The sequence below is a fragment of the Symphalangus syndactylus genome, chromosome 10 (genome assembly GCF_028878055.3).
Source record: "Symphalangus syndactylus isolate Jambi chromosome 10, NHGRI_mSymSyn1-v2.1_pri, whole genome shotgun sequence".
In the NCBI taxonomy this organism is placed as follows: Eukaryota; Metazoa; Chordata; class Mammalia; order Primates; family Hylobatidae; genus Symphalangus; species Symphalangus syndactylus.
The window spans coordinates 87,925,309-87,938,321 of NC_072432.2; the positions used below are offsets into that span (position 1 = coordinate 87,925,309).

Below are 13,013 nucleotides of genomic sequence, written 5' to 3' on the forward strand. Positions count from 1 at the left end.
AGGAGACTAAGGTGGAGGATCTCTTGAGTCCAGGAGGTTGAGGCTGCAGTCAGCTGTGATTGCATGATGGCACTGCAGCCTGGGCAACAACAGAGCGAGACCATATCTTAAAAAAAAAAAAAAAAAAAAAAAAAAAAAAAAAAAAAAAAGGAACACAATACCATTGTCACAAAAATAATGGTTTATCTTCATTAAAAAAATTCTTTGTGAGGCGGGCGGATCACTTGAGGTCAAGAACACAAGACCAGCCTGGCCGACGTGGCAAAACCTTGTCTCTACTAAAAATACAAAAATTAGCCGCTGTGGTCGCACATGCCTGTAATCCCAGCTACTCAGGAGGCTGAGGCAGGAGAATCACTTGAACCACGCAGGTGGAGGTTTCAGTGAGCGGAGATTGCGCCACTGCACTCCTGCCTGGGAAACACAGCAAGACTCTGTTTCTAAATAAATAAATACATAAATAAGTTAAAAAAAATTCTTTTGCATTCATGTTCACATTTAATAGCTAGCTGAGCTATACCCTGAGACCTAAACAACCCCAAGCCCCTTTATCTTAAATTCTCGTCTTATGCAAGGTCCAGTGTTTGGTTCATTTCCCTCATCTGAGAAAGACTTGGTCAACAAAAGGCAGTACAGGAAATAGTGCTGATGCTATGCTGGAGGCCCACACTGCCTTTATTTTCACCCCCACCAAAAACCCTTGGGCAACTGGTACAAGTCAATGATTCACCAAATCCCAACTCTAAGCTTTACTGGATGTCCTTAAACTCCCCTTGTGGTTGCTCAGAGATCAATGATTAGCTGTCACCACTTCACAGGAATCTGGCACACTCCTGTTTCTCAAAAGGGGCCCTGAAATCGAGCACTCCACTGCTCAGGTGGAACCAGCTGAATTTTAATAGATGTATGTACAGTTGCAAAGCTTAGAGAGGCAGGACTTCTGTAGTGGATAATTGTGTACTATACCTTGGGAATCCCAGGGAAAGAGAGATTTTCTGTGAACCCATTATCTTATCTTATTACACGTCAGACTCCAAAAGAAGGGAAACTAGGAAACCAAATGACTCAATGCTGGTAGAAACAAATGCAGGGCCCCCAGCCTTCTCTATAAGCACTCTATCCTGGTGGGAAACTGATAACGCCAACCACAGACACGATGCCCTGGAGAACTCGGTACCTGAGCCAGACCCTGAGGTGGAGAGATCGTAGACGAGATCCTGGAGCGTCTTGTCTTTGGAGAGACACATCTCACATGAGGGATCTTCCATGTCCAGTCTCTGGCGGTTGTGATAGACACGCTGATGATAGTTAATGACAAGGAAAACAATGATGATGATGAGGAACAGGAGGAACACCGGGCCAGCGATGATGCCTACCAGCTCCACCGGGCCCCACATGGACGGGTGCTCAGGCTCCTTGAGGTGACCTGGGTCAAGTGAGAGAGGAGAGGAAAAGAATGAGAAGTAAAAACAAGAGAAAGAGTAAAAACACCTCCCTCAAAGTGAAGAGTGAAAAAGACCCCTTTCCCTGTCGATGTGTTCAGGCTCCCTTGATCTCTCTGATCTTCCTGGCTAGTCTTGTCTGCCTAGATGCTCTCAACTGCCCAACTTCTTTAGTTAAGGCACCTCTTTCCACAGTCAAACCCACAACCTACTTCGTAACCTCATGCATTTCATGGTACTATCCTCGCCTCAGGCCCCTACACAGATGCCTGTTTCTGCTCTTTAACTGCCCACAGCAACTCTAAGCTCTGCTCTAGTTTCTCTCCTTTTCCTGTGGGCTCCACAGTAATGCCTCCTGAATGGTAGACTTGCAAAAGGGTGGTATGTGGTGTTTCTCAGCTTTGGTCACTGGCCTTTCCTATTCTGGTCCCTCCTCACATCTAACCATCATCCTCCCTTGAGGAGTCACCTTTGCTCGGCTCTGGGGCCATCTCTTTCTGGATCAGTCCCACATCCTCCCGTGGGGATCTCTGCCTGGTTCTTCCACTCCTCACCGCTGCCTATGGCTGCTAAGCCACTATTCAAAACACTGCGGGCACCTCTGGGACTAACTTGAAAATCTGCTTCCTCACCCTCTAATCTACAAAAGCAACTCCTGAGAAACCCCAGCCTTTGTCACCTTGGGGAACATCCAAAAGGCATCTTTACCATCAAACCAAGTGAGTGGGCAAGAGTAGAAAAAAATGAAACGACGGGGTGCCCTACCTCCAAGCTGAGCCACTAGCCCAACAAAGGCATGCACTCACCACTGGGCACCCTCAGGTCGATCCTGTTGCAGTAGTCAGTGTAGCAGCAGTGCGTGTTACGCAGGTCCTCCGAGCTCAGGCAGTAGAAGGGCTTCCCGGCAGGGACCAGCTCCACTTTGGGGATGCAGGTGCGCACATGGTGCTCCATCCCATCCAGATTGAAAATGGAAACCATGCAGGCCCCATCTGTCTCACACGTGTAGTTGGCCTGGAGGCAGCTGGTGCACGCACACAGCAGAGCTGCAGGAAATTGGGGAGCAGACATTGACATCAATGGTGAGATCTTTTGCAGGTCCTTTTCCAAACTTAGAATATAATCCCTTAGCATACTTGATGTTCCAAAACAGTTTTTATAGAGATGGGGCCAAAAAGATATCCTTAACTGAGCACAACTTCACCTGTTTATTTAGCTCACAAACAAGGATTTTGAGGCTGCACTATTATCCTCTAAGTGCTCTACTTTATGCCTGTGAGAGACAGAGGAACTACCTTTTCTTCAAATTGAGATGCCTGACAAGAGGAAAGCATCTTCCTTTTGGAGAATGTGGGGCTGCCCCCCACTTCATGCAGAGCCACCTAGGGTTCCTGGAGCTATCACCAGCCCTATCTCCCCCAGCAGGAACCAAGCACACCCACGGCTTCCTGCAGCATGCATGCTCTCACACATTCTTTTGCTGCAATGCTTTTTTCCTGCCTAATTCTTACATATCCTTCAAAATTCAACTCAAATGTCACTTCTTTTGAAAAGCTTTCCCTGACCACTCCATTATCGTCCTCCTGCCTTTAGAAGTCCAAGTCAGGTGCCCCTCTCATTCACGAGGGGCAAAATGGATATCCTCCAAAGAGGAGAACTTGAGAGCCTCCCTCATGAAGTTATTGTGAGAATTAAGTGAGATAATGCATTAAAAGTGCTCAATACATTTAACCCATCCTGAAAGGCCCCTGGATAGCATGCACATGCGTTCACGCATGCGTGCGTGCACACACACAAATTTTTTTCAAACAGGCAGTGTACACAATCACCTCTGGGATTAATGAGTTTTGCTGGGTAAGTATCATACATAAGTGTGTCCCATTTGACAAGAAATTACTGCAAATGAATTTGGCGCCTCTGAAAGCCTCTTCAGCAGCCCTGGAATCTGAAATCCTTTATTTATTCAACTAACAAGAATAGCACAGACAGCAGCAGTTGGTTCTCCCCAACACTGTCTCCCATGAGACTAACCTAGCTCTGACCTCTTGGCATGGGCAGGAGTGCTGCTTTGCCCACCAGAACACTGAGGCTGGGGCTCGGAAGTGCTGAAGGAAGCACTCACACACTGGCAGGTGGAGGTGGTGGGGGCCCAACTGAGTCCCAGATCACACACTAAGTAAATACTATCTGGATAACAACTGGGAATGCATTCACACTATGGCCCCTGGAGATGAGACACTTATGGGCAGTCCCATGAAAAGCTACCCTGTCATAACTCACCGATTTAGGCTGTACATAGTCTATCTTCGTCTCTTCCTCCAATATTCTGAAAGGCATCTCTTGGCTTTTCAAATCCCAAGACAGATTCTAAATATCTCAGTGCCCAACCCCTCCTTCCTTAGGCTTTCTATAAATGAGCCGATTCCTTGCTAGTCCCACCCGAGGAAACCAAGGAGGCAGCCCTGGCAGGTGGATAGACAGTGTAGACAGTGCAGATCTTCACTTATGGCCTGTTGTATTTTTTCACGTTTCATCAGATCCCTTTCTTCTGGGAAAAATTCTAAAACATGCAGCCTCTTGCTTAAGAGTTTGGGTAGTGTTATTTCTTAAAGTCAGAACATTTAAAGAAGGTGCCTATTAGACTAGGATCCAAATGATAAAAGGGATTTTTAAAAGTAAATTTCTCCTGAATTTTTATTCTAACCCATTTAGACACAAAAAAGACTAAGGAATCGCTTCATTTTCCCTTCCAAATACCTTTGTTTGCTCCCTCTCTTATTCTTTCTGCTTTTACATTTACTTCTGAAACTCTTAGAATACTAGATCCAAACCTCTTTCACTCACACTGGAATCTTAACTCAAGAAAGCTAACTCCCATTCCCCTTTGTGGCAGTGGGGACATTCAGGCACTTTAAAAGGGGTTCCCTATGGAAAGCATACCTCTCAATATTTGTGTTGTGATGTCCAGCAAAGAGAACAACATTGGTTCTATTTTGGGAAGCAAGAAGGGAAAAGTAACAACTTCAAGAGAGGACTATTCTGAGCACAGTGAGACACAAGCCCAAACCCACAGTTGTCTTTCAGAAAAGCGCTCACTCCAGAGCCCACCAATTAGAGGGACTGAATAGTCAGGAGCCTCTGCTTCCAGATACTTATGCTTCTTTCGTTAGTTCACAACCTCTTTTACAGTGATTCATTCTGGAGAACGAACACACCCACACGTGGCTCATTATTTTTGGGAAGTACTTAAACAATCTTGGTGTAAGACAGGAAAGAACAAAAGTGGTGAAATCTATGCTAGACAGGACGAAGAACGGAACTGGGGGCTGGGCCGTGTGGGTTTGTGATAAGGCGCTGGGTGAGTCCCTGAGCCTATCTGGGCCTCAACTACCCAAACAGAAAACACCGTTTATCTTACAGAGATGGTATGAAGATTAGCCAAGCAACTGCTAAGAGCTGTGGGTCCTCTGAGAAAGGCCGCTCTACACGTATCTATGTCTAATTACATATTTTACAGAGTGAGAAGTCTGAAAAAGATATATTTTAAAGATAACTACCACCGCTGCCCATACCCCTGAAAAGATCAGAATTACCATCACTAGGAGCCACAGTGGGAATCATAGCAGGAACAGGTCAGAAAGGCTCAAATGCCAGCTTTAATATTAACCACATAACCTTGAGCAAGGTATTAACCTTCTTGTACCCATTTCCTAATCTGTAAAGTGGGGCTGTTAATATGCAGCGTTAGGCAATTTTGTTGCTGTGTGAACCTCACAGCGTGTACTTAACACAAACCTAGATGGCATAGTCTAAGTGGTGTAGCCTCCTGCTCCTAGGCTAGAAACCTGTACAGTATGTAACTGTACTGAATACTGTCGGCAATTGTAACACAATAAGTATTTGTATCTAACATAGAAAAGGTGAAGTAAAAACACAGCATTATAATCTTATGGGACTTCCATCATATAACAGTGTGGTCTATCACTGACCAACATGCTGTTACACGGCACATGACTGTATTTCACAGGGCTATGTAAGAATTACATGAAGAAATATATATCTAGTTTTTAGAGACAGGGTTTTGTTATGTTGCCCAAGCTGGACTCGAACTCCTGGGCTCAAGGGATCCTCCAACCTCAGCTTCCTGAGTAGCTGGAACTACAAGCACGTGCCACCACGCCCAGCAAATATATTTTTTAAAGTACTTAACAACTAGTAGATATTCAATAAATATTAATCCCCCCTCAATGTAAAACCTAAAAACAAAACAAAAAAACGCCACCCAAGTAAAAATATGCCTCCTTAACCACTAATTAGGAAGTGGCAAGTTTCAGTAAGAAACTGCTGTTCAAGTTTCAGCTCTATCAGGAACTAGTTGCATGGCTTTGGGCAAGTCATTTAACCTCTCTGAACCTCATTTTTCTCATGATTAACCAGAAACAAGGTACTGAACTATGCGACCTCTAAAATCCTTTCCAGCTATGTTTGAATCTAGTTTTAAGTTCACACTGTTTGATCCCTGACCCAACACTGGACAATTCTGCTCTGTTTTATATGCCTTTTCCTAGACATCTTTTAAAGACAGACATTTTGGCTAGCCTTCTGTTAACATTCATTTTCCACTGAAACAAAAGTGATAAATTATAAAAACATCTAAATTTACTGTAAATCTTAGTTCATTAAATCACGCACACTAAATTCATTTCTCTGAAAAGCTAAATCTGGACTAATGATAACAGCCCCTTAGAATCTGTTTCATAGTGACTCATCGGGTTAAAAATTTTACACACCATGTATATAAACAATACATACCTAAAACTCTCCTTATTCCAAGGCGGAAGAATTACGTAGTAGAAATAACACAACTCGGAAAACCAAATCACAGGAGTAACAAAATCACACTCTACACATAAACAAGTTAGGAAGTGGTCAGAACAAAAGCCCTACTAGCATAGACTTTTGTCATTAACAAGTTAGTCAAATTTAAACTAAAGACAAAACCACCTTGGCAGGGTTTGAACATGGTTCCAAAGTATGATTGGAAGGTGGTTTGTGGTAGGATGTAAATGCAAATTTGATTCACGAGACAGGCTGTGTTTTGAGTAAGGCTGACAAGTTCCAACCTGGGCAGGCTGTCTAGCTCCGTGTTACAGAGGCGCCTAACACAGCTGGAACTCAGAAAAGACAGGCCACTCAGTGACACCATAGCCCAGCTAAGAATTCTCAAAAACCGCCACACAGGGTCAGACTCACGGCCATTTAGCCCAACATCCCGCCTCAGACACTCACCAGGAGCGGTGTGGGAGAGGGCAGCATGATGGCGCCCCCTGTGAAAGGGAAGAGGCACAGCACACAACGTCTAAGTTTGTCCTAACAGATGAAGGTCCAGGAGTGCACCTAAAACTTTTTTGAAGCTATAGTAATTATGAATTTTAACTTAATTACTACTTGGGAATAACAAATTTCATAAATTTAGTAGTGGTTGTGGAGCACTGTCCTGTTTAAGTACGCTAGACTTTTTCAAATTTCACTGGGCAACCTTCTAGTTCTGCCCTTATTCTTCGTGATTTTATGACTTGATCATAAACTGCTTCTCAGCACTCTTTTCAGATGAGAAATTCACCGAACAGGCCAAAGTGATAAGAATAGCCTAATACAACCGTGATTATTTTAATTATTCTTCCCTGGCCCTTATCCCAACCCCCTCCAGTTTCTCTGGGATAGAACAAAGACCATAACTCTACACAACTGTGATTGCAGGATCAGAGACATCAGTTTTATATTCAGGTAGGATGTTTTCAGTTTGTTTCCCGTAAGAAAACACTGTGCAGAGCTACGCTGTGTTATTGTATCAGGAGTTTTCACTTTCATCCTCTCCTGTGATCCCCACAGGAACTGAGGAGCTGAGGCAGGTATAGCTGTCTCACTTTATGGATAGTAAAGCCTCAGAGAAGTTAAGGGGCTCACAAGTGGTAAACCAGTAAAACGATGGAGCACATCTCCAACTCAGGTCTCCGGGGTCTAAGTCTGATCTTTTCCCCACAACACCACACAGCATTCTACCACACTCTTTCTGACAACACTTGGCACACAGAGCCAGCAGGGCCATGGCCACACTAGGAACACTTTCATGTGATCAGATTCAGCACCCTGCAAATGTCATTCACATCACTTTCAACACATTCTTACCCTCCCCGTACCAAATGCACTATTGGTTTTCTGACCAAAGAGCCACACCACGTCTTCCTGCAGTTCATCTCCAGGAATTTAGTGTGTTACAGCCTGGGATAACAATGCCACTGGAAACCTCAAGGTTTCACCATGAATTCCTTACTTCATATTGGTGACTCTACCAATATTATACAAGTGGTGCTTTATCCCTACTTTATTTTTTAAGACTTTTTAAAAAATTGTCTTAGAGACAGGGTCTTGCTATGTTGCCCAGGCTGGAGTGCAGTGGCTATTTACAGGTGCAGTCATAGCTCACTGCAGCCTCAAATTCATGGCCACACACGATCCCTTCTGCCTCAGCCTCCTCGGTAGTTAGGACTACAAGTGTACCCCACCACGCTGGCTAAGATAGTTCTTTATACACAGTGTAAATTCCTTTAATCCCTTTGTGACTTTAAAATAACTACCTGTATAGACTTTATTAGGGTCTTTCAAAGTCCAGATCAAGTCTTTCTCTTTATTCACATGCATACTTACCTCTATAAAAAATTCCAATTAGCCCGCCTGGGCTTTGGAGAAACCATACTGCCACCTTCTCTCGAGTGGGTAGTATAATGTTCTCTTAGATTCAGTAGCCCTAACTTTTATTATAGGTCTCATCAGCATAGCAACCAGGCTCTTTCTGGAAATCTCTTTACACATATAGGAGTTACAGGTCAATTTAACAGTCTTCTGGCTGTGGTGCCATTTGAAGAAATAGACTGTGTTCCATTCACCTTTGCATCTCCAGGGCTGAATTCTAGTAGATCCACACTAAACATCTGCTCAAAAATGGCCATTTATGATGACAACATTAACGTCCTTTGAGATGCGAGGAAAAATAATATTGTCCCAGTTACTATGGTCATATAACAAATTACCCCAAAAACCTGTGGCATAGAACAACCATTTAATCTATGCATGGATTCTATGAGCCAGGAACTTGGACAGGGCAGCAGGGACAGCTTATCTCTACTCCACAACATCTGGGGCTTCAGGTGGAAGACTCCAAGGCTGGGGCTGGAATCATCTGAAGGCTTATTCACAGTTACATTTGGCGCATGATGCTGGCTGTTGGCTGGGGACCTTCGTTCTTCCTGATGTGGTCCTCTCCAACTACAGGATGAGCATCCTTTATCCAAAATGTTCGGACCAGAAAGTATTGCAGATTTCTGATTTTGGGGGATTTTAGAATATTTTCATATACATCTGACTGGGCAACCCTAATCTGAAAATCTGAAATCCAAGATGCTCCAATGAGCATTTCCTTTGAGCACACTGGTGCTCAAAAACTTTTGGATTTTGGAGCCTTTTGGATTAGGGATGTTCAACCTGTAGTCCCTTTGTGTGGGTTAGCTTGGGCTCCTCATAGCATGACAGCTGCCCTTTTCCAGAGCAAGATCCCAAAAGGAAACAAATCTGGCAGAAACTGTGTCCTTCTAGCAGCCTAGCCTAAGATACCACAGAGCATCACATCCACCATATACCATAGATCAAAGCTGTCAAGCCTCCACCCAAATTCAAGGAAGGGACATGGGTAGACCCTGCCTATTGGAAAGAGTGTCAAAGTCACATTGTAAGAAAAACATGTGGGATAGGAAATATAGTTGCAGTCATTTAGGAAATACAATTTGCCACAAAGACCCACTTCTTTAGGTCTAAAACATCCCATATATTTATCACTACTTAAATTCAGAATAAAATAACATTTATTACAAGCCAACTATGAATATAAAATTGGTTTTAAACCTTTACCTCGAGAGGTATCTAACATCTACAACTTGTCCACTTTGAAATAATTTGGACTTTTATGTTTCCATAGCACGCTTCTCAATACAAGTAAAGAAATAATTCTTTTTTTTTGAGACGGAGTTTTGCTCTTGTTGCCCAGGCTGGAATGCCATGGTGCAATCTCGGCTCACTGCAACCTTTGCCTCCTAGGTTCAAACAATTCTGCCTCAGCCTCCCAAGTTGCTGGGATTACAGGCACCTGCCATCACGTCTGGCTAATTTTTTGTATTTTTAGTAGAGACCGGGTTTCGCCATGTTGGCCAGGCTGGTCTCGAACTCCTGACCTCAGGTGATCCACCCACCTCAGCCTCCCAAAGTGCTGGGATTACAGGCAGGAGCCACCGCGCCCGGCCAGAAATAATTCTTTCAGTTTCTCTACCTCCTCTATCACTGACAGCACCTTTAGGGAGATATAATTACATAGTGATTAACAGCCTGGGCTCTGAGGTCAGACAGCCTAAGCTTAAATCCTGGTTCCATCACTTGTTAGCTTAGCAACACTAGGCAAGTTTCTTAGGCTCACAGGACTCGGGCTGCCCAATTAGACAATGCAGAAAACTAAGAGAATCAACTTCATAGCGTGGCTCTGAAGAAGAAGATAATCAGTATATAAAGCTCTCAGCCAAGTCCCTATACAGCTAAGTGTACAATTAAATGCCAGACATTCCCACTAGCACCAGCCACCGATTCTCTAGCAGGTTTCCCCCAACCTTTTTTTGTTTGTTTTTGTTTTTAAGACGGAGTCTTGCTCTTGTCACCCAGGCTGGAGCACAATGGCATGATTTCGGCTCACTGCAACCGTTGCCTCCTGGGTTCAAGCCACCACACCACCTTTAATATTTTTAAGTGCCTTTAATTTTTTGTCATTGATATTGCAATCTTCCGCAAGTTATATTTTAAATTGCAGTTTCCCACAATATTATTATCATACCTAAAATAACTGACAATAGCCTTAATATAATCAAATATCCAGTCAGTGTTCAAAAATCCTTTATTATCTTGAAAAAATTAACAACTGGCTCAAATCCAGATCCAGGAAGGGCACAGTGGCTCACACCTGTAATCTCAGCACTTTGAGAGGCTGAGGTGGGAGGATCTCTTGAGCTCAGGAGTTTGAGATCAGTCTGGGCAACATAGCGAGACCCTGTCTCTACAAAAAGTAAAAATATCAGCTAGGTGTGGTGGCACACGCCTGTCGTCCCAGCTCTTCAGGAGGCTGAGGTGGAAGGATTGCTTGAGCCCGGGAAACTGAAGCTAAAGTGAGCTGTGACTGCATCACTGCACTCCAGCCTGGGAGACAAAGCTAGACTCCGCCTCAAAAATAAAATAAAATGAAAATCCAGATCTAAATGAGGTTCTTCCACTGCACTCAGCTAAGAGATCTCCTAAAACCTTTTTTAATCTATAGGTTCCCCCTTGCGCTGTTATTTTCCTTGCAAGTTATCTGTTGAAGAATCTAGGCCATTTGTCCTGCAGCTTCCCATATTCTGGATTTTTTGGGTTGACTCTCCAAGGTGTCATTTAACATGTTCCTCTCTCCTCTGTATTTTCTATAAGCTATTAGCTAGAGTTAGAGGTTTGATCTGATTCAGGCTCAAATTTCTGGCTAGAATACTAACAAGTGATGAATACCATCCCTACCATCCCTTGCAAAGGCACAGAACTTCCAGTTGTCTCTTTTTGTGATGTTAATTCTTTTTTCTTTTCTTTCCTTTTTTTTTTTTAGTAGTGTTTTCCTCTTCTACTTTTCCAGGTCCTGTGTAGGCATTCCCTCTATCTCCACACTCCCCTCCTCAACCCAACACCATTAGCTACACAGATTTTGGCACATACACACACACATCTTTAGTCTAGAAAAGACTAAGTATTCCCTCTTCCAGACTACTTGAAATTTACTTTGTAATCGATTTCATCCAATATGCAAGATCAAATTCAGTGTATTTCCTTAAGTAGTTCTAAGACTGCGTATCCTAAGGATGGGTTCTTAACCAAAACTGCTATATTCCTCTCTTGTTCGTGTTTGGATAATCAGTCTCTAATCACTGACGTCCGGCCTAATTCTGTGGCTTCTCCAAGCTCATTATCCCAGTCGGATGGTCTGCATGATATCTCTCTTAGCCCAACTATACCATCTATATAAGGAAAGGACCTCGCTGAGCGATCTCACATGGTACTGTCTTTATCTAGTAAAGCTTCTACCTCCCATTGTGCTTTGATGCAGCCACATCCTCCCCACAGGTCTGTACTCTTAACATCTCCAACCTACTGGTTGTCTTCCCACCCAGCTGCTGACACTGAATCAAATACATCAAAGCTCTTACTTGCTACTAAGCATTTCAATTCTAATATTTCATTTCGAGGAATTCTACTTGCTTGGGGGGTCCAAAACCATAAATGTTGTGCTATTATGAATACCATATATCAGGGTTTTTTTTAATATACTTTATCTTTACTACCTTTTTTCCCCCTGCTTACCAAATTAATCCATGTTTCCTTGTTTACAAAGAACTTCAACCACCACAGAAATATATAATGTAGAGGTTGAGAGCCCCTCTAATTCCTGCCCCAGAGATAATTACTAATACATGTTTGATGTATATTCCTCCAGGGTTTCTTATGCATACTATTTTTCAAGAGGAATTTTTTTTGCAAATTGATACTGAAAAACTGAGAACCGAACTTGTCCACCAACATAAATTAAATTACACGTAATGTACAGTAAATATATGATCATATATTATATATAAATTATATACATCAGATGAGATTCAATACAATCCCTATCAGAATCTCAGTGGCCTTTTTTTTGTTTTTTTTTCCAGAAATGAAAAAGCCAATCCCAAAATTCATATGGAATTGCAAGTGACCCTGAATAGTCCAAACAATCTTGGGAGAAAAAAAAATAAAGTTGGAGGACTCATACTTCTTGATTTCAAGCTTACAACAAAGCTACAGTTATCAAACAGAATGGTGCTAAGTATAGACATACAAACCAACAGAACAGAATTGAGAATCCAGAAATAAACCCATACATCTATGATTAACTGATTTTCAACAAGAGTGCTTAGAACATACAGGGGGGAGGAAAAGTCTCTTCAAAAAATGGTGATGAACAAATGGATAACCACATGCAAAAGAATGAAGTCAGACCCTTACCTAACACCATGTGCAAAAATTAACTCAAAATAGATCAAAGACCTAAATATATTAACTAAAACTTAAACTTCTAAAACTCTCAGAAGAGGGGTAAAACTTCAGGAACTTGGATTTGGCAATGGTCTGTCAGATATGACACCAAAGCACAAGCAACAAAAGTAAAATGGATAAACTGGACTTCATCAAAATTAAAAACCTTTGTGTATCAAAGGGCAATATCAAAAGAGTGAAAAGACAATGGACAGGAGAAAATATATGCAAATCATATATCTGAAAATGGTCTAGAATCCAGAATATATAAAAAACTTTTCAAATTCAACAACAACCCAATTAAAAACTGAACAGGAGCCACGCAAAGTGGTGCATGCCTGCGGTCCCAACTATTCAGGAGTCTGAGGCAAGAAGATCTCTTAA

At 42.6% G+C, this 13,013-nt stretch overlaps 1 protein-coding gene across 11 annotated transcripts in view; it reads right to left on the reverse strand.

Moving 5' to 3' along the window:
* Nucleotides 1-13,013, reverse strand: part of ACVR1B (activin A receptor type 1B) — a 44,579-nt gene that overhangs the window by 18,644 nt on the left and 12,922 nt on the right. For 10 of the 11 annotated variants that reach the window (XM_055294781.2, XM_055294780.2, XM_055294769.2 and 7 more), the window contains exons 2-3: nucleotides 2,249-2,488; nucleotides 1,178-1,426 (exon numbers count right to left, since the gene is read on the reverse strand). In XM_055294781.2, the coding sequence (XP_055150756.1) occupies nucleotides 1,178-1,426; nucleotides 2,249-2,488 (489 nt within the window). The remainder of the gene's footprint in view (nucleotides 1-1,177; nucleotides 1,427-2,248; nucleotides 2,489-13,013) is intronic. The other variant, XM_055294774.2, reaches the window with a different exon arrangement.